The sequence below is a fragment of the Lupinus angustifolius genome, chromosome LG14 (genome assembly GCF_001865875.1).
Source record: "Lupinus angustifolius cultivar Tanjil chromosome LG14, LupAngTanjil_v1.0, whole genome shotgun sequence".
Classification (NCBI taxonomy): domain Eukaryota; kingdom Viridiplantae; phylum Streptophyta; class Magnoliopsida; order Fabales; family Fabaceae; genus Lupinus; species Lupinus angustifolius.
The window spans coordinates 1,168,025-1,190,962 of record NC_032022.1 but is presented as its reverse complement, the minus strand read 5'-3'; the positions used below and the strand labels follow the sequence as shown (position 1 = coordinate 1,190,962).

Genomic DNA, 22,938 nt, shown 5'->3' with positions numbered 1-22,938 from the left:
TAATCTTTCTCCTAATGCAACATGCAATATTTTCTCCTAGATATAACACTGAGTAACTCGAAAATATGCAGAGAGTGATGTAAAAATGTATGGATTTTGTGCCACATATGCTAAGATTTCAGTTTAAATAGAAAACTGTTTAAAGTCTCAGTTAATCGATTAAGTACCCATTTAATCGATTAACGGGTTGTTGAAAATAATAGTTTTCAGTTTTTCAGTTTTATGTTGAAACCGTGATTCTGTTAATCGATTAACACTATTCATAATCGATTAAACAATGTAATATCAGCTTGTTAATGCATGGTGAACTACCTATATGATATATGCTCATGCAATACATGATTTTCAAATATAACACCTTTAATGCACAAAACACAAAATCAACGTATTCAAATGCATGAACCTAATTATCATGTATTTCTAGATGATGTCTCATTTTAGTGGATTAATTACTTTATTAAGTCTTGTGAGACTCACACTTAGGTTTACCTAACCTAGACTCAATATCTATGACAAACATCTTACAATGTATATATACATTGTGATGTGTTAATTTTTAAGCAACAAGGACGGCCTGGGGAAAAATTCTTTTATATCACTATTATATAATATTACTTTTTATATCACTATTATATAATATTACTTTTATCATAAATATAGTAAGATTATAATAACTTATTTTTAATCTATTTTTAGTGAAATGGCTATTTCTTACTTGTGACAAAAATAATAGCATAAGATCGGAGTACAAATTGTCTGGAAGAGAGAGAAGTATTACAAAAATAATAATAAAAATAATATGATATGATGATATTTTTATTATTTTATTTATAATAAATGATATTGTTATACTTAAAAACAAATATAAGAACTTCCGTCGTGGTAAAGAAGATCTTTATTGAATAGAATAGTGGATATAGAAAATTTCAATTTCAGAAACTAAACAAAGCTTATAAAGCACATCAAGAAGGATAGAAAGCTAAGTTAGGAGTATCCCTATGTGGGTGGGTAACAAAATGGAGTGAGTAATGAGGACCAAACTCAAGTGGCTTGTGATGTAATAATAACACCACAGTAATACAAGAATATGGTACAGAAGACATTCTGTATTGAATTGTAGGCCCCTCTTAGATCCTCTTATTACTACTTCTCAAATACAACATTCTTCAAAGGGCTCACACAACTTTAGAATGACTATATTATATGACGAAGATACATGTCGGTTTATAACAAAAACGACGGTGTATTACAAGAGACTCCCACCTAGTGGAATCTAGGAATAGTATATGCACACAGCCTTACTCCACAGGCGAAGAGACTATTCCCAATTTGTAGAATTGCTATTCTTGTCATCCCAGCCACTCCTAAGGTGCAAGTTACATAGTTCTATACTGGTAATACCACAATTGACAAAGATGTTTCATGAGCTTATCACTGGTATAAACTTCCTCACTTGCTACCAAAATTATCTTCAAATTATAAAAATATCATCTCCTTTGTAATGAAATTATGCAAGCTTCTGCAGCATTTGAACCAAATACAACTTAAGCTTCTAAATGGAGCTGCCTCAACCTAATAACCCCATAGAAAAAGGATAGATGAACTTACAAATCATTTGGCTAGTACATGTAACCTCCTACACTCCATTCCTTACGACCGCCCTCTTCACCATCAGACCACCTTATGACTCCCGATTGTGCATATTAAAGTAATAAAACTAGGCAAGCTACACTATGGTATTCCATATCTGCAAGGGAATTTTAGTGTTAGATGAAATTGGTGTTAAGTGAAGAAATAAAGTAATTATGGTTTCTTTCCGGGATTCTGTTTAAACCTTTCGAAAGCCGAAGTAAAATATTTAGGAGAATCAATTTCCATTTTAGAAAATACTCTTCCAGCATATCATATAAATGCAATCAAAATAAATTCATCCAATCCATAGATCATCCAACAATTAACAATAGCCAAAAGAACCATCCAATGTATTAGTCGAACTAAGGTACAACAAAATATTCATAAATCTATGCTCCATTTTTCTATCTCTACTTGAAAAAACAACAATTTAAAACAACATGCATGATTTAACAGAAAACCAGATAATCAAACCTCGTAGAGGAACTTAATTTCAATAAGGCACAATCAAGCTTTGAACATGATCCTTGGTATCTATCCAAACTTTTCTGTGATATTTAGCACATTCTACTCTATTATCTCTCCTGTGATATATAATTAAATCAAAACTATGGTTCAGCATCATCAAGACATCGCCATTCTCTGATATGCACAATGGCACAAGTGAAAAAAATTTGATCCGGCCTCGAACTTGAAGATGCTGATAACTAATACTCACAAACCGAGTCCATGAACTTTCAACTCCAAACTCCTTCATTTGCCATACAACAAAGTTGGTCCTCTTGTAATCATGAAAAAGACATAGGCAATCCTGAAAAACCCCAATCGTCGGTGCAACATGAGGGATTTCATCGAGATCAACAGGCAACGACAACTGTTTGTATGCCTCCTTCCCTATGTCAAGTGAAACAATTACTAGTTGATTAATAGTAACAGTATCCCAATCACAACCAGCAGCATAATTCCGAATGGCTAACCAATTAAGCGTACCATTCATAGATCTACCCCCATTTCGGAATATAGTCGGAAATGCAGGGAACGTTTGAATATCCCTCCAACATTGATCACCCATGTTGTAAACTTTCACTTGGGTTCTCTCTGAATCCTCCATAGCATTTCTATTACAAAGCACAGCCACCACCTTGTAAGTATCACTAGACTTATCATAACCAAACCCAAACTTGGTAGAACCCAATTCATTCGCGTGCAAATCGACTTGTAAAAATGGCGATTTTCGGGATTTCAACCTAATCGCAGGGTTCCAAAATCGGACCCAATGTTGTCCAATTTGATCTTCATGGGTAGAACCAATTAAACAGACTAATCCATTGCAAGACCCTAAAACCTTGTACTTGCAATTCAATAGAAGGTGACCATATTCGGATGCAATGTATGGATTCTGAAGAAATGAACCAATCGAGCACGATGTTACATATCGATTCGTCGCAGTGGGTGTGGTTAAGGTTAATACGAGGTTAGCATGTTTGGAAGATCTTTGTAGGTGCAATTTGATGAAATGTGGATCTGATAAAAGGGATTTCCAATACTTACAAACAGAACTGAATTGAACAAGGGTTTTCACTGGAAGCCATGATAGAATTTCTACAATAACTTCGTTCAGGAGCACAGGTTCTGAATCAGTCATTTTCACCAGAGAGAGTATTACTACTACAACACAAACAAAACATTAAATTATTTCATATAGGGCCGATGAACCCGTGTTTTAAATTGCGGTCGCGATTAAGGAATTTCCGAAACCACAATAATAAAATGAGAAAAGAGAGTAGTGAAAAAGGAGAATACCTTGTGAAATTTGAGAGTGGAGAATAAGGAGAACAATCTTTTGCTGCTATCAGCTTTCACTACACATGAGCAGAGACCTAACCTTACATTGATGTCATTCATATAAGCAACAGAAAAAAATCTATAAATAAATAAATAATAATAATATAATTATTGTATATAAATATTTATAGTGATAGTGAGTGTTATTCTCTGTAATTAATGTATAATTGTCATTCTCTGTAATTAATGTATAATTGTCATTCTTGAATAATTTATAGTTCATATAAATTAATGCCTAGAAAATGTTAGAATCTGTGAATTTGATACATTATGAATCGGAAAAAAATATCTATACCGACCAACATTGTAAAGTTTTTTACACTGTTATTACATCATCCACCATTGATTTTTAGTCATCATTGACTTTTAAATAAAAGTATTGCAAATGAATGGTGGATGATATACTGATTATGTATAAATCTTTATATTGTCAGTACACACGTTTTACACTCTATGATATATGCCATTTTATAAATATACGACTATACATTTATACATGAAATAATTATGTTATATTCACGTGAAATTAATGGAAAAGTTAAAATAAAAACCAAATCCTTTACTAAATTGGTTGTTATTATTACATTAAATTATGATGTTACATCTTATTTGTGGGGTAGTTTTATTACTAGAGTCCCAAATCTAAGAACATAATATCATCTTATGAGTAAATATTTTATCTGAAGCGCACATAGTACATACGAGTAACATAATGAGCACCTATGAGAGGTACCCTTATTCTAAATTCTAAGTGTCACAAAAAAAATAGTATAATTAGTTATGAACTATGTTATTATATGTTTTTTTTATTATATAACAACTTTTAAATGACTTATATTTTTATATAATCAAATAATTGTTGGAGAATCAAATTATATTGTAATTAAGATTTATCTTATACATATTATAGGTTAGAAAATCATATTTAACTAAAAATATGAGGGATTAGATTTAGTTGAAAAGAATATAAATTTTAATGTAATTGTGAAGTTTGAATTTGGAATCCATAGATTCCAACTCTCAATAATATCAAGTCACTCATCAATTCTATTATGTATCTTTTACTGTTTCAGACTTTTATAAGGATAGATTTGAAAAAAAGTTTGACAAAATCTATCCTTATTCAATAAATAAATAAATATATATATATATATATATATATATATATATATATTTTTTTTATTAATTATTTTTTATTTTCTGAAGAAATAAATAGGATTATTCTAGTCAAATCCAATAGTCCTTGATAATTTATTGATCGTATATATCAACCTTAAATAACAACAAAAATAGAATAAAGAGAGTATTAAATGATGATTGTGCTAATACACTTCAAACCTCAAATTGGTGAAGTACTATCACTTATAACAAATGTGGCTATATAATTTATAATGAAAATATCAATTATAACACCTATAGTAATTTCATTTACAATCGAAAGATCATTAATGAATTATAAAAATCAATATGGCAATTACGTTACAGTTAATTATCTTACACTCTATGAGAAGTGTAGATATTTTTCACAATTATTGATACAAGTCACAATTACAGTTATATTAAAGGTTTCATGCATGTATAATTTCCAATATCTGAATATTTAAACACTATCATCCTACACAGTCTAACAAAGCAAGTGATATGAATTTGATGATGATGCTTCTTATGCTTAATGTGCATGGTTTGGAGGGAATAGGTAAATAAAATTGTTTGAACTTCCTTTTTTTGATTTTTGGGGTTAAGTACATGCAGATTTAAATAATACTTGCAGTTTTCTTTTTACTCATACCGTTGACTATATTGATATCATTGATTGTGTTAGTTGACAGAAAGAATAATGTTATTATATTGAAGGGAAATACCTCGAGTTAGATTTTAGAGAAAAAGAAAGAAAAATAGAAAACTTCGAAAATATTTTACAAATATATGTTATGACTCAATTTTTTTTCTCTAATCGTTATTCTCCAAAAATCAACCTAGAAACAAATCATTAGTTTCACTTATTTAAGAAAATATAAGAGACATTAAAAAGCAATAGTTAACTTTGATTTGGTATATTATATCCATAAATTTAGTTTTTTTGTTCCATCAGAAATTTTCGTTAGAGTTCTGCAAAGTCAGAAACTAATAGTGTAGAATTTCAATCTTACTAATTTGAAAGGTAAACGTTACTTTGATTCTCTTGGCTTTTCAGCTAACTTGCATTGTATTCCTCTCTCAAGTTACGTTGATTGTTCTTAATTTTGAAAATGTACAAAGTGATCAAATCAAGTAATAATTGAATAAATTAAATTCTAGCCTAATTACAAGATTAAATTAGATCAAATTAAATCAATATTGCGAAATCAAATCTTAATAAATTTAACCTAGAGAAAAAAATGTATGTACTGACATAAGAGTTTTATACATTATTGATCATCATTCACCATTTATTTTCAATCATGTTTGACTCTTCAAAAAAATATAAATAGAAGCTTCAACATATTTCTCGATTTAACATAATTTAACCGCGTGTAGGCGATACAAATGGGAGGCCAAAGGCCATTGATTCTTCTAATGTATTTTATGGTTCTCAAACTTCCGACGATATTTCATATAAGATTTGCTTATTATAACCCACGCCAACATTTTTAGGAAGATTAGTAGAAAATAGTCTTAAACTAAAGAGAAATTGATTGATATATAAATAGGAGACAGTAGATCATAACAGTCACAGAGAAACATGAAATGGCATTAAAAGAATTGCTCAGTCATTCAGTTACAAAATTTAATCATGAAATACAAGGGAAGAGACTAGTCACTTTAGAATTCCAGGCCATGTTCGCGAGCTGCATCAGCAAAAGCTTGAACGCGGCCATGGTATGGGTACCCGCCACGGTCGAAGACCACCTTTTTTATCCCTTTCTCCAGACATGACTTTGCAATGATAAAGACCATTATACAGTGAAAGAAAATTAAGAAAAACGAACACACTGCAAGAAACCTTATAAGCTGAGGCACTACAAATGTACAAACAAATAGTTTCTAATATTTAGTAATGGAATTAAGTCATTCTGCTTCATGCTTTAAGTATCTATTGATATATTGGAGGAGATAAATATGGGAACAGATCTATAAGCATACTCAAGGAACCTGAAAGATTCATCTTTCTTCATTGTTTTATTGCCATAATGTGAAGTTTGAAAATTATATCCAAGAAACAATCTTTTAGCAAAAAAGTAATAAGAATATATTATGATTCTTCTTTCTCTTTGGTATGACTTTGCAATGATTTCGCCCACACTCTTCATTGTCCTATTAAATTTATGAGGTATCAACATTAGAGTTTAGAGGCAATACTATGGAAATTAGATTCCATCACTCGCCATGCAAACTTTACATTCGGATATTGAAGAGCGACTAACTAGTACTTGTTAAAATTAGATCCTAACAGTAACAGGTAAAGATCATATAGATAAACTTAAAGTGGCATTAAAATCTTAGGATATAATGTAAGTAAAGTTGCAGTGTCAATTATAAGAAACAAAGCAAATTCACAATTAGCCTGCGTATGCAGTTTTATCTTCTAGACAGCGGTATCTGCAATTACAGTGTCAAGCTACTAGTCTTTTATCTCTTTCATGAATGTATTCTAATTTCTACATATAAATTGCAAATCGCAAACAAGACTTATATGATGTTCAACAGGTCCAATGCTATCAGAACGAGATTGTGCATATGAAAGTAAAAAAAATATGGCAAGCTACACTATGGTATTCTCCATATCTGCAAGGGAATTTCAGTGTAGATGAAATTGGTGTTAAGTGAAGAAATAAAGTAATTATGGTTTCTTTTCCAGCATTCTGTTTAAACCTTTTGAAACCCGAATTAGAATACCTAGGAGAATCAATTTCTATTTCAGAAAATCCTCTTCCAGCATTTAATATAAATACAATCAAAATAAATTCATCCAATCCATAGATCCAACAATTAACAAAAGCCAGAAGAACCATCCAATATATTAGTCGAACTAAGGTACTACAGAATATTCATAAATATGTCCTCCACTTTTCTCTCTACTTGAAAAAACAACGATTTAAAACAACGTACATGATTTAACAGAAAACCAGATAATCAAACCTTGTAGACGAACTTAATTTCAATAAGGCACAACCAAGCTTTGAACATGATCCTTGGCATCTATCCAAACTTTGTTCTGACATTTAGCACATTCTACTCTTTTACCTCTCGGGTGATATATAATTAATTCAAAACTATGGTTCAGCATCAGCAAGACATCACCATTCTCTGATATGCACAATGGCACAAGTGAAAAGAATTTGATCCGACGTTGAACATCAAGATACTGATAACGGATACTCCCATGCCGAGTCCATGAACTTTCAACTCCAAACTCCTTCATTTGCCATACAACAAAGTTGGTCATCTTGTAATCATGAAAAAGATATAGGCAATCCCGGAAAACCCCAATCGTTGGTTCAAAATGAGGGATTTCATCGAGACCAACAGGCAATGATAACTGTTTGTATGTCTCCTTCCCTAGATCAAGTGAAACAATTACTAGTTGATCAATAGTAACAGTATCCCAATCACAACCAGCAGCATAATTCCGAATGGCTAACCAATTAAGCGTGCCGTTCAAAAATCTACCCCCATTTCGGAAATTAGTCGGAAATGCAGGGAACGTTTGAATATCCCTCCAACATTGATCACCCATGTTGTAAACTTTCACTTGGGTTCTCTCTGAATCCTCCATAGCATTTCTATTACAAAGCACAGCCACCACCTTGTAAGTATCACTAGACTTATCATAACCAAACCCAAACTTGGTAGAACCCAATTCATTCGCGTGCAAATCGACTTGTAAAAATGGCGATTTTCGGGATTTCAACCTAATCGCAGGGTTCCAAAATCGGACCCAATGTTGTCCAATTTGATTTTCATGGGTAGAACCAATTAAACAGACTAATCCATTGCAAGACCCTAAAACACTGTACTTGCAATTCAATTGAAGGTGACCATCTTCGGGTGCAATGTACCGATTCCGAAGAAGTGAACCAATCGAACATGGTGTTACACATCGATCCCTCCCAGACGGTGTGATTATGGTTAATATGAGGTTATCATGTTTGGAAGATCTTTGTAGGTGCAATTTGATGAAATATGGATCTGATAAAAGGGATTTCCAATACTTGCAAACAGAACTGAATTGAACAAGGGTTTTCACTGGAAGCCATGATAGAATTTCTTCAATAAGTTCGTTCATGAGCACAGGTTCTGAACCAGCCATTTTCACCAGAGAGACTATTACTACTACAACACAAACAAAACATTAAATTATTTCATATAGCGTCGTGAACTAGTGTTTTAAATTGCGGTTGCGATTACTGAGTTTCCGAAACAGCAATAATAAAATGAGAAAAGAGAGTAGTGAAAAAGGAGAATACCTTGTGAAATTTGAGAGTGGAGAACAATCCTCTGCCGCTCTTACCTTCCACTACACATCAGCGGATACCTAACGTTTGAGAACAAGATACATCGATGTCATTTATATAGGTTGGGTGGCAATATGGGTTAACTCGGCCCGCCAAAATATGGGTTGGTCTGGCCCGACCTTATTACTAAAAGGACTCATAATATCAGCTCGTATTAGAGGAATTAAATTATCCTGTAATTAAGTATAATTAGTTATGAACTATATTTTTTTATGCGAATAATTCACTTACTCTAAAAGTAAGTTTAAAAATTTACTTCAAATCTTAAGTATCAATTATAGAAAATCTTATGGTTTGAATTAATGAATAAATCTAAATCATTAGATATCCGTAGAATTGATGATTAAGATGTTGAGTAAAGTTAGAAAACTTACTTTTAAAGTAAATGGATCCCACCATTTTTTATTATATAACATTTAAATGAATTATATATTTATATAATCAAATAATTATAGGAGAATCAAATTATATTGTAGTTAAGATTTATCTTATACATATTATAGGTTAGAAAATCAGATTTAACTAAAAACATGAGGCATTATATTTAGTTGAAAAGAAAGAATATAAATTTTAATGTAATTGTGAAGTTTGAATTTGGAACCGATAGATTCCAACTGTCAATAATAGTAACTTACTCACCAATTCTATTATGTATTTTTTTAGTGTTTTAGACTTATATTTCAAAATCTCTGTTTTTTATAATTAAAAGATCTTGTCAAACTTTTTTTCAAATCTATCCTTATTCAATATATATAATTATTTTTTATTAATTAATTCTATTTTTATTTCCTTAAGAAATAAATAGGATTGTTCTAGTCAAATACTATAGTCCTTAATAATTTATTGATGGTATATATCAACCTTAAACAACAACAAAAATAGAATAAAGAGAGTATTAAATGATGATTGTGCTAATTAATACACTTCAAACCTCAAATTGGTGAATTAATATGAGCACGGATACTGATATGTGTGTCGGGTACGATACGTATCCGATATGTCGACACGCATTTTTTTCAAATTACAGGATACGATACATTCAGGGATACACGTATAAAATAATAAAAATATGATGAAACTAGAAGTGTAAATCAAAATATCTAAAGTAAAAAATATAATGGAAATTTAAAATCATTGCCCTCCATAACAAATCTATCTTATCTTATTTTAATGAAAACGAATCTATCCTAAAATCATTGCCCTCCATAACAAATTATCTTATCCTACTTTAATGAAAACGAATTTATCTTATCATGTTTTATTGGAAACGAATCTATATATCCTATACTTTACTGAAAACGAATCCATATATCCTATATTTTATTGAAAACGAATCGGATACGTGTCTTAATATTTATTTATTTTATTTTTTTAATTTTTGGATACTCTATGGATACGTATCATTCGCGAATCTGAGCGTATCCGTGTCGGATATGTGTCAGACACTGACACATGAGAATGTTTGACGAATCTGTGCTTCATAGCTTATAATAAACGTGGCTATATGATTTATAATAGAGATATCAATTATAAACAACTATAGTAATTTCATTTACAATCGAAAGATCATTATTGACTAATAACTAATTTGAAAAATCAATATGGCAATTATGTAACAGTTAATTATGTTACATTCTATGAGAAGTAGTCTAGATATTTTTCACAATTATCGATACAAGTCACAATTACAGTTGATTATATATTAAAGGTTTCATGCATGTATAATTTCCAATTTCTGAATATTTCAACACTATCATCCTACACAGTCTAACAAAGCAAGTGATATGAATTTGATGATGATGCTTTATATGCTTGGTGTGTTAGAGATGCTTAATGTGCATGGATTGGAGAGATTAGGTAAATAAAATTGTTTGATAACTTCCTTTTTCTCCTCCTCATCAATATGCTATATTTCAATGATTTTATTAGGAATAAAATATTCCAGATATATCTAAATTTAAAGGGTTAGAGGGTGACATGTTTTATAAATTCATGGCCAAGAGGATTTGGTCTCATGTGAAATTGATTAGAAATTGGTTACAGTCTACCTTATGAAATTGGTTACCTTTTACATATGAAATTGATTAGATTGGATATTGTCACTATGTACAAAATTGGAACATATATTATTTGGAGCTTAAGACTTTTATCCATGTTTCTTTATGTTTGTTACATGATTTCCATAGGAGAGACTTGATTATTTTCTTGGCTGTTGGTTAGTAGTGTTTTTCATTTTGGCTTTACCCCACATTGAAAATTAAATAGGGAAATTTAGGGATAATAAATGTATACAATCTAATACTGTTAGCAGATAAATTGTTTTTCGAATTTGAATCTGTGATTTCATAGTCACTAAATAACAATCTTACCTTCGTGAAACTTACCAAACAACTTTGCCTCACTTGAAACCAAAAATAAACAAAAAGCGAAATGGCAGATATATTCCTTGTATCAAATAAGTAAGGTGTAATATAGTTATGAAACTCATAGTATGAAATCATGAAAAGTTCTATTTTAGCCTTAAATTAATTATTATTACGACTCTTATTTTTTTGCTTGTGCACTTCATGCAGCTTCAAATCAAAACCCCATAGGAATATGCAATGGAAGAGTAGCAGACAATTTACCACCTGCAGAAGCAGTAATAAACCTATACAAAACAAATGGCATTATGAGAATGAGAATATATGATCCTGACCCAGAAACCCTTAAGGCCTTAAGAGGATCAAACATAGAACTTGTTGTTGGGTTACCAAATGAACTCATTCAATCTATTGCTACAAATGCAGCAGAAGCTACAAAATGGGTCCAAAACAATATACAAACATATGCTCAACATGTCAAATTTCGCTACATTGTTGTAGGGAATGAAATAATGCCGAACGATGCAGCCGCACAATTCGTCGCGCCTGCAATGCAGAATATATATGTTGCACTTGCAAATTTCAATCTTCATGGCCAAATTAAGATCTCAACAGCTATACAATTAGGATTGTTGGGAAGTTCCTACCCTCCATCAGAAGGAGCATTTAGTCCTACAGCAAGTTCATATATGAACCCTATCCTAAGTTTTCTTGTGACTAATGAGGCACCACTTCTTGCAAATTTGTACACTTATTTTAGCTACATAGGTAACCCAAATGATATTAGCCTAGACTATGCATTATTCACATCACCTAAAGTTGTAGTTCAAGATGGTAAATATGAGTATCAAAATTTATTTGATGCATCATTAGATGCTCTTTATGCAGCTCTTGAGAAATCTGGTGCTCCTAATTTGGAAGTGGTTATATCAGAGAGTGGTTGGCCATCTTATGGTGCTAATGCTGCAACAGTTGAAAATGCAAATATCTATTATGGAAATTTGGTCAAACATGTACAATTTGGGAGTCCAAAAAGACCTAATCAACCATTAGAAACTTATTTGTTTGCCCTATTTGATGAGAATAAGAAAGAGTTTGCTGAAACTGAAAGACATTTTGGTTTATTTCACCCCAACATGGAGCCAAAGTATCAACTTGGTTTAGAAAGTATCTCCAATGCATATAATGCTACAAGCCCTAATTCATATAATGCTATAAACCCCATTGCACATGATGCTACAAGCCCCAATGTACATGATGCTACAAGCTCCATTGTATATTATGCTACAAGCCCCAACACATTTGATGCTACAAGCTCCAATGAATATGATCCTACAGGCCTCAATGAATTCAACAAGGGAATTAGGAATGTTCCATTCTTTTTTTTATTTTTTGTCATTGCTTTCTTTTTATTTATTTTTGTAAGGTAGATGACCCTTATTAGGACTCATTTGTGGGATTGAGAATATAATGGGATTGGTTGAGACATTCCATAATTGTTCGGTCTTGGTTACATAATAGGAAATCTATTTCGATTTTTGGCATCAAGTACATGCAGATTTAAATAATACTTACAATTTTCTTTTTACTTCATATTGCTGACTATATTGATATCATTGATTGTGTTAGTTGACAGAAAGAATCATGTTATTATATTGAAGGGAAGTAACTTGAGTTAGATTTCAGAGAAAAAGAAAGAAAAATAGAAAACTTTGAAAATATTTTATAAATATATTTTATGATTCAATTTTTTTTTCTTTGTCATTATTCTCAAAAAATAAACCCATAAACAAACCACTAGTTTCACTTATTTAAGAAAATATAAGAGACATTAAAAAGCAATAGTTAACTTTGATTTGGTATATTATATCATAAATTTAGTTTTTTTGTTACATCAGAAATTTTAGTTAGAGTTCTACAAAGTTAGAAACTAATAGTGTAGAATTTCAATCTTACTAATATGAAAGGTAAACGTTACTTTGATTCTCTTGGCTTTTTAGCTATCTTGCATTGTATTCCTCTCTCAAGTTGCGCCCATTGTTCTGAATGTTGAAAACGGATAAAGTGATCAATTCAAGTAAGAATTGAATAAATTAAATTCTAGTCTAATTACAAGATTAAATTAGATCAAATAAATCAAATCTTAATAGATTAGAGAAAAAAAATGTATATATTAACTATAAGAGTTTTATACACTATCTATCATTTACTATTTATTTTCAATCATATTTGACTTTTCAAAATAATAATAATAATCTAAATGAATGGTGAAAATGAAGCAATGATCGTGTATAAATCTCTGTACCTACTATGTGCCCAACACTCTTCAACCTATTTAGCTTGCCTTAAATTATCAAAATTTTCTCTTTATATATCCTCTTTCTTCATACTCTACTAAATGAAGTCTCTTTCATGTGGTCACGTTTTTTTCTTTCCCCTCTCTTATCTTTGATGTGATGACACAAACATGGATCTACTGATTTTATTTGAAGCTTAAACGAAAATGTATGTTATTGGTGAGGGGTGTATAATGAAGGTTATTCAGTTGTTATGAATTTGGTAAATATCCCTAATGAAAGTTAACGTAGTTGTAATGAATTCTTTCATGAGGTATGTGAGTTTGAAATTTGTTATCGAAAAAAAAAACGACTATGTTGGTGTGGGCAATTTATAACTACCTTGACTTGAGTGACTCGGTCAACTTCATGTCCCAACTTTAGGTAATTTGTAACTACCTTGACTTGCGTCACTCGGTGAGTCCCGTGGCCCAACTTTAGGTAATTTGTAACTATTTTGTTCCAAAATTGGAAAATGAGTTGAGAGAAAGAGAGTGAGAGAAATATGTAAGAAAGAGAGGTGATGAGAGTCTTGAGAATGTCGAGGTTGGACTTTATCTATGGAAGGCCTTGAGAAATTCAGTCTTAAATAATTAGCTACAACACACATTTTCTTTGGAACTTTGGATTTGTTTAGTTCAACCATGTTCCCAATCCTTTTCCTTTTAAAAAAAAATAGAAGCTTCAACATATTTGACTTGTTCTCATAAGTTTTGGACTTTGGGGAAACTTATCTCGATTTAACATGATTTAGCCGCGCGTAGGCGATACAAATGGGAGGCCGAAGGCCATTGATCCTTCTAATGTATTTTATGGTTTTCAAACTTCGATCTTTACTTCCAAAAACCATATTATAAGTAGATATGACACAAGTTTGTCAAAGACTGTATTTCCTATAAGATTTGCATATAATAACCCACACTAACTTTTTTAGGAGGATTAGTAGAAAACAGTCTTCAACTAAAGAGAAATTGGTTGATATATAAATAGGAGACAGTAGATCATAACAAAGTCACAGAGAAACATGAAATGCCATTAAAAGAATTGCTAAATCATTCAGTTACAAAATTCAAACATGAAATACAAGGGAAGAGACAAGTCACTTTAGAACTCCAGGCCATGTTCGCGAGCTGCATCAGCAAGTGCTTGAACGCGGCCATGGTATGGGTACCCGCCACGGTCGAAGGCCACCTTTTTTATCCCCTTTTCCAGACATGACTTTGCAATGATTTCGCCCACCCTCTTCGCCACTTCCTGAAGCCAATAAGTTTGAAATGATCAGGACCATTATACAGTGAAAGAAAAAGTAAGAATAAAGAAGACACTGCAAGAAACCTTATAAGCTGAGGCACTACAAATGTACAAACAAATGGCTTGACCAAGTTACAAAATATACACGAAACTCTATTAGAAGTTTCTAATATTTAGTAATGAAAAGAAAATCTGATGATTACAACTAATTTACTATAATAATATAATATGTTAGTTATTAGTTATGCCAAAGAAAGTGGAGATGAACTTAGGATGTAAATGGTTTCAACAGGGAAGATGCAAAATATTTAGTATTTCAGTATTATACACAATACTGATTACTGAGTCCAAAGTGGCAAATTCTAGAGGTGTAGTTACTTACAATTGTAGGACCAGAGGTGTAGTTGAACTCCTCAAAAATTGTCTTCTGTAGTGTTGAAGCTGAAGCAAGTGTGTGCATATTGGTGTCATCAATCACCTGAACCGAGAGATGCTTGTTGGATCGAAAGACAGACAACCTTGGTCTTTCTGGTGTCCCTTCAACCTGATAGACCAAAAATTGATTCCAGAATAAATATGCATCACATTCTTCATGATAGCGGAGTTCAATTTAAGAGAAATTGTTATATCAAAGCAACGGGATAGAGTATACAAATAATGTATATGCACTTTCATATCCATATTCTCAAAAAAAATAAGTAATATAGCAATGACAACATGAAAAAGTGAAAGGTAAAATGAAAGACAAATGCGTCATAAGGTGCATCTTTCTTTTGTGATTCTAAAACTTGAAGTAAGTACATGGTTGCTCCTCCGTCTTTCTTTGCTTCTTAATTTTTCAAGTCATGGAACAATTATATAAACACTTTACTACCGATGCTCTCAATATTACAAATATGGCTAGTTTATGTGCACTAACATTCCCAATGACTCGTTAACCAACCAGGACAGCTTAATATGAACTTCATCTCAACGAAAATGGATCATAAAGCATGATGTGCAATATATAATATAAGACTATTCATGGCAATGCATCAAAATCAATTAATCATTGCAACATAAGTCTAAGACTTATAATTCAATGGATATAAAACCGGAACAATATATAATTGCATATTTGATGGCAGAGAGTGCAATGATATAATTCGCTACAAAAAACTATAATGTCAACAACAGGAATTGAGTTAGGGAAAATTAGTCATGCTCAAACAACACAATCAATGATGAAAATAAACCATGGAAAATAGTAAAATGGAAAAATCAGTATCTCTGACTAATACATAAGGACCAAAGTAAATTCCAAAGCCGTGACCCGTTCTGAAACAAAAGCAGTGGAATCTCCAAGTTCTATCAATAACTAGTATATATATGCCATAAATTAAAGTTTAAACCTCAAATAGCTGAAAATTTACAACTACAATATCTCTCATTCCATTCCTCATTCCAGCATTCTGTAGAGCACATGGTGAGCCTCAGCTCAACGAAAAGAGGGCGACTCTTGTAACGACTCTTGTAACCTGCAGAACATGAGTTCAAATATTGGAACAGACTCTAACCTTGCGAGCCCCTAAATGGGAGCCTCGTGCAATGGGCCAGTCATCTTTTTTACATGGAGGGCCTTCGGAATCTCGCCAATTTACAAACACACTATGCAATTAAAGGAACATTCAACATACCCAGCAGAAAATCATAACAAAAAGTGACATAATTACACTCAACAACAACAAAAAACTAAAATTTTGCACATTCAAAATAGTGGGCACTTCAAATATTATCTAAAAACAAAACAATCCACCCAAAAACAAAAAGAACAAGAACAAAAATAACGAAAGGGTTAAAATGAATAACCTTTTTCCTGATACGAATGTGGCGAGCAGTTCTATCTTCTCTTCGGGTACTAGCTTTGGCTTCAACCACAAAACATGAAGAAGACTTTGGATTTGGCCATGAATTTGAAGAGTGAGGTTTATTGAGTAATAAAGAAGAGGAAGAGAGAGAAGTTGAAGAATGAAGGAAGGAAAGTGAAGAAGCAAACATTTTGTGATTCACTTCACACTGCTCACACTACTGTCTCACCAATATAACATTATCCACCTTATCTTTATGCTCTTACTTTAGTACCATTTTTTTTCTCCTCATTTTGATGCATACTTAAAACTTCAATTTTTATTTTTTATTGGTTTCTTTCCTTTTTATTTATAAAATTAGTTTTTTTACTAGACAAAACTATTTTTTGGGTAAATTTGATGGATATATTTTAATTATTAGGTATTAATGATTATGCCATGATACATATTTTTTTTCGCTGAAGATATTCTTTGAATTCATTAATTCAAAGTATTCAACTTTCTGGTTTTTTGTTACACAAAAAAGTTTTTGAATTGCATGTGGAAATATATTTCGCAAATAAAAAAGATTTCAATGTTGTTTAATACCATTTTTCAAAAGGTTTTTTGAAATTTTTTTATATAGAAGTATGCTTTTTTTTTATTTTTTATATAGAATTGTGCTATTTTGGAACTATCATCCAATTTAATATAAAGAATCAAGTATCCACAATTACCAACAAAAAGTTTGTCTAGTAGTATAAGCCACCACTAGATTTTCATATAATTAAAAAAGTTAAAAGTTCGATTCATGTGAGCAATATTTCTTAAAAAATTAGAGTCAGTCCTCACATTTTGTAGGCTCGATGCAAAAGAATTGGTCCCTTAATTTAACTATATGAAACTTAAATATCAAAGTTCTAACCAAATTGAAGACTTAAAATAAATTGCAATAACAAAATAAAAATGAATACATCAAATAATTAAATTATATAATATTTGTATAATAAATTTTGAACAAAATTTTTCAAAAATAGTGTGTAACATGTTACTGTATCTAAGTAACATTATACGTAACTGAGAAAACCAATTACCCAACACAAACTGTGCAGGGTAATCGATTACCCATATGTTGTAATCGATTACTCTAATTAAAAATTTAACTGCCAGTTGAATGACGTATTTGAGTAATCGATTACTTAAAGCTATAATCGATTACTGAGAGTTGTTGCACCGGTTTTCAGATTTCAAAATGAATGGTTTTCATTCCAAATGAAATGGATTCATTCCAATCAATTCCTACATTTTCAAAGAGGTGTTATGGCCGGTTGGAAAGCCTATTTAAACGTATTGAAACTCAGAATCAAGAACAACTCTTACACAAACTTTCAAACATAATTCTGAACATTCTTTGAAATATTTTTCTGCACTTTTGCAACTTGTTCTTAAACTTTCAAAGTGAATTTTCTGAGATGTTTGAAGTAAAGTGTTTCAAAGTTTTACAAACTTATAAGAGCATTATTACTTAGTATACAAAGAGTTATCGGATAACAAGTGAAATTACATTCAATACTTGTAAAGACAATCCTGCCATTGTTGTAAATTCTTCATTGACATTTCAGAAATCTTTCTTTCACAAGGGTGTGATAAGAAAAGCGATAGAGTCACTTAAAAATGTGTTTTTCAAGAGTGACATAAGTATTAGTTAGTGTGTAAGGTACATAGAGGAAAAAATCTCTTGTGCTGCAAGAGTACTGGACGTAGCCTTCGGTAGACAAGAAGGTGAACCAGTATAAAATTTCAGTGTATTCTCTTCTCTTTATATCCTGGTTTTTACTTGTTAATTTTCTGCATAATTTCTCCGCTGCATTTAACTCTTGATTTTGCAGAAAAAGTTGCCATAATTTTAAGTCAACTAATTCACCCCCTCTAAGTTGTAATCTTAGCCTTACAACTCGCATATATTGGGTTTCTATCTTTGACACTTGACATATGCAAAATATGAGCAACAATAGTCACACCACTATTTTGCATTTTACTTTGATCATCTTGTTTTTTAGTATAAATATGAACCCTTCAATTAGGTAACCAATGTAGGATAAGACATGAAAACTTGGACCATTGGCTAACCATTTCCATCTTTTGGAAATCGAATGTGCATTTGTATTCAAATCCTCAACAATGTGATTTTTTAGCCACTTTATGAAACACTGATTATGCTATTTTGAAATCCAGTTTTCATTCTTACTTGGGTTAGACTTCCTAAACATCTCCTTGTGTCTTTCAACATATGGCTCAACCTCGTCGCCATTATGTAAAACATATAAGTGTGATTGCTCCAATTCAGTTCTTGAGATGGTGAGTATTTGATTCCCAGTAATCCATTCACCTAATGTTCTTTTCGCATAGTGAGGCTTTGAAATGCCTGTGAAATCACCATCGACAAGGTATCCGGTACAAAAGTCAAGTGCTTATTCAACAATATATCGCTCAACAATACAACACTTTGGTCTTGATCAGTTCTTCATATAGGAAGGGCCACATAGTTGTGTTTATCGAACAAGATGAATGCTTAAATGAACCATTATGTCAAAAAAGTTGGTGGGAAATACATTTCAAGCTCACACAAAGTGAAAACAATTTGTATTTGCAATGCAGATAATTTCTCAGGGTCAATCACTTTGCTACAAATTGCCTTGAAGAAGAAGCATAACTTAGTTATGGTTCCTCGCACTTTTTTAGGTAGAATAGACCTTATGCCTATAGGCGAGAAATGCTCCATGAGTACATGACAATCATGAGACTTAAGACATTTTAACTTTTGGTCTTTCATTAATACGAGATTACGAATGTTGGAAGAGTATCCCTCTCGAACTTTAACACAATCGAGAAACTTACAAAATTCTATTTTCTCGACAAAGTATAAGATGGTGGAGATAGATATGTACGTTTTCCCTTCATTATTGGTCTCAATTCCTTTCTTATTCCCATGCTAACGAAGTCCAATCTTGGATTCAAGCCATCTTACCAGGGACATTAAGTAAGGTACCAAAGAGACTTTCAAATACATATTTTTCAATATGCGTAACATCAAGAAAATGTCTTATATATAATGAACTCCAATATGACAATTCAAAGAAGATTGACATTTTATTCCACCCATTTGTGACAATTTCTTTTGCAAAAGGTTTACCAAAGTTATTATTCAAACCCTTTACCTTTTGAAATAATTGGTCACCCGTCAACGACAAAGGAGCACAATCTTCTTCATTGTTCGCATCGAATGCTTTTCTCCATCGTCGATAGTGATGATCAGAACGTAGAAATCTATGATGTCCAAGGAAGAAATTCTTCTTATAGTATTCCAACCTCGTTGAATGAGTATTATCTTCATACACAAGACATGCAAAATACCCTTTGTACTATATCTTGACAGATTGTCATATGCAGGGAAATCTCTGATTGTGCCGAACAACATAGCCCCCCAAGTTGAATATTTCCTCTCTATGCACATCATATACATTTATACTTGTATCCTACATTTGCTTCAAGTCTTCAATTAATTGAGCCAAGTATATGTCTATGTCATTTCCTGGTTGTTTAGGTTCAGAAATTAACATAGATAACATCACATATTTGCACTTCATGCATAGAGAATGAGGTAGGTTATATATCACCAACATCACTGACCATGTACTGTGGGAGCTACTTTGAACGTTGTGTGGGTTAATTCCATCAGATGACAATACAAGGCGTAGATTTCTTGATTCTTGACCAAAACTAGGATAATCATTTTCAATTTTTTTCCATGGGGGAGAATCTACAGGATGTCGAAGCTTGCCATCTTTAGTCCTTTCATCAGCATGTCATGTCAATTTTTTTGCGTCTTTAGCATTGTTGAACATACACTAAAATCTTGATTTGATGGGAAAATACCATACCATCTTTTTTGGAATTGAGTCTTCCTTCTTATAATGCGTTGCATTACATTTGGGACAAAACTTCAACGAAACATACTCATTAAGAAATAAGATGCAGTCATTTTCACAAGCATGTATCCCATTGTAGTTCATGCCAATGGAGCGTAACATTTGTTTAGCATCATAGGTTCGAGAAGGGAGCACATTATTGTCCGGTAATATATCCTTCAGAAGTGCAAGTAGGTCTGTGAAACTCTTATCACTCCATCCATTAACTGATTTCAACTTATACAACCTTGCCACCACTGCTAATCTAGTGAATTTAGTACAACCATCATATAATGGTTTCTCAGCATCACTCGTCAACCGCTGAAACATCTTAGGACCATCTGAAGATCCTCTTCGACAACGTTTGTCAGTTCCTCAAAACGACCCCCTTCATATGCATTTGTCTCAGGACAATACATATCATCTATTTTCTCACCATGCCTTGTCCAATGTGTAACTCTGATCGATATCGTGATACATTAGATGAACTTTTAACTCAGTAGGAGTAACTCGGTCGGAATAACAACATTTTAAACAAGGACAAACAATTTCATTCAGGTTTTCAGCATTATCAGTAGCAAACCTAAAAAAATATTTGACTCCATCCACATACTCCTTTGTCAATCGATTGACCCTCATCCAATTTCGATCCATTTTCTAGAAAGGAATTAACAAAAAATATTAATGAGTTAATCTATAGTTCTTATGTATTCTCCTCGTAAATGGTAACTAAGGGATACATTGCATTTTAAGTCATGTAATAAATTGAAAGAATAAACTATAACTCAATACAAGCTAAATGAGTGAAATAAGGTGAAATCAATTTGGACATTAAGAAAAACCAATGTAATAAGGTGAAATCAAACTCAATATATGAAATAAGGCAAAATATTTATAAAGAAAACTCACTTTCTATGTTCAATGAGTGATGATTTTCGGTGTTGAACGAGTGATGATTTTCAGTGTTGAATGAATGATGATTTTCGGTGTTGAATGATTTTGAGAGTAAATGATTTTTGGTGTTGAATGAGTTTCGTTGCTGGGTAAGTGAGTTTGGGTATTGCAGAGAATGTGAGTGCAGGAAAGTTTTATATTTTTTAGGGTCTGTTGGAGTCTTCAACAACACATATTTAAGATTTCGCTGTTACAAAGTTGTAATTAACAGCGCAACCTTAAATATGTGTTATTGACGATATTAAATTAACAACGCAACCTTAACTGTGCACTGTCGAAGAGACTAATTAAATTTGGTAGTGATATAACTATACAACAACACATCTTTAAGGTGGCGCTGTTGAAGAAACTGAGACATTCAGATAATATTTATCAATTACATATATAGAATAATTAAGTAATTGTGATTTTTAATGATATTAATTTAGAGGAAATAATGACAACTAATTCAAACTTGGTGATGATATAGTATTCAACAACACACATTTAATGCGGCGCTGTTATATAGTCTATGCACAATTGTCATGAACATTAAGTATACAACAGCGCATATTTATGGTTGCGCTGTAGAAGATAAGTCATTAACAATACAACCTTAAATGTGCGTTGTTGAAGATATGTAATTAACGTCGCCACCTTAAATATGCGTTGTTGTATATACTGATTTCTAATTCTACACAGTTGAACACAAACATGTAGCACAACACCAAAACACGGAACACCAAGCATATATTGAACATAACAAAATTCTCACATATTATGCTATAAAACAGAACATAATAGAACACTGGGGAAATGGCTACATATACACCATAACACTCATTACACCATAATAGCTAAATACATTGATTACATTGTTGTATATCTGTGTGACGATACATTAATTCGTATGCTACAACCTAATCTATACAATGAATTCCCTATACTACTCTTTAAAAGTAAGTACATATTTTGATCATTCTTCCCTAATATGGGTGACTTGGTCTTCTGTGTATGTATCTAGATCTGCATCATATTGGACTAAAACTGGCCACTGCTGAATAATATCCTTCATGTAGATTAGCGTATAATAGTCCGAATCTTTGTCATTGGTTTGGAAGGGGGTCTATAATTATAATCAAGTAAGCATATAAGTATAACCTTCACTGAAATAAGATTAATACATATATAATTGTTTGAGATGATTTGTGTCAGTACCTTTACATGATTCTATTTGATGTTGTTTGATGAATATTTAGGACGAACGTTATGGGCTCTCGAAATTCGCA

General features: G+C 31.8%; 3 protein-coding genes across 5 annotated transcripts; 1 reads left to right on the top strand and 2 right to left on the bottom strand.

Moving 5' to 3' along the window:
- Nucleotides 1,947-8,989, bottom strand: LOC109326939 (F-box/kelch-repeat protein At3g23880-like). 3 transcript variants are annotated; one of them, XM_019559860.1, is made up of 2 exons: nucleotides 3,436-3,503; nucleotides 1,947-3,300 (listed from the first exon to the last, which is right to left on the bottom strand). In XM_019559860.1, the coding sequence occupies exon 2, from the start codon at nucleotides 3,275-3,277 to the stop codon at nucleotides 2,126-2,128; it is 1,152 nt and encodes a 383-aa protein (XP_019415405.1). In that variant the 5' UTR covers nucleotides 3,278-3,300; nucleotides 3,436-3,503; the 3' UTR covers nucleotides 1,947-2,125. The 3 variants fall into 3 exon arrangements, with proteins under 3 accessions (XP_019415405.1, XP_019415406.1, XP_019415407.1); XM_019559861.1 differs by having other exon boundaries at nucleotides 1,947-3,297; nucleotides 3,436-3,502; XM_019559862.1 differs by lacking the exons at nucleotides 1,947-3,300; nucleotides 3,436-3,503 and adding exons at nucleotides 7,373-8,790; nucleotides 8,925-8,989.
- LOC109326301 (glucan endo-1,3-beta-glucosidase-like) lies at nucleotides 10,757-13,398 on the top strand. The gene is made up of 3 exons (XM_019559000.1): nucleotides 10,757-10,829; nucleotides 11,546-12,705; nucleotides 13,336-13,398. The coding sequence occupies exons 1-3, from the start codon at nucleotides 10,757-10,759 to the stop codon at nucleotides 13,396-13,398; spliced, it is 1,296 nt and encodes a 431-aa protein (XP_019414545.1).
- On the bottom strand, nucleotides 14,633-17,021 carry LOC109326940 (50S ribosomal protein L18, chloroplastic-like). Its single transcript, XM_019559863.1, has 3 exons — nucleotides 16,771-17,021; nucleotides 15,305-15,466; nucleotides 14,633-14,925 (listed from the first exon to the last, which is right to left on the bottom strand). The coding sequence occupies exons 1-3, from the start codon at nucleotides 16,957-16,959 to the stop codon at nucleotides 14,776-14,778; spliced, it is 501 nt and encodes a 166-aa protein (XP_019415408.1). The 5' UTR covers nucleotides 16,960-17,021; the 3' UTR covers nucleotides 14,633-14,775.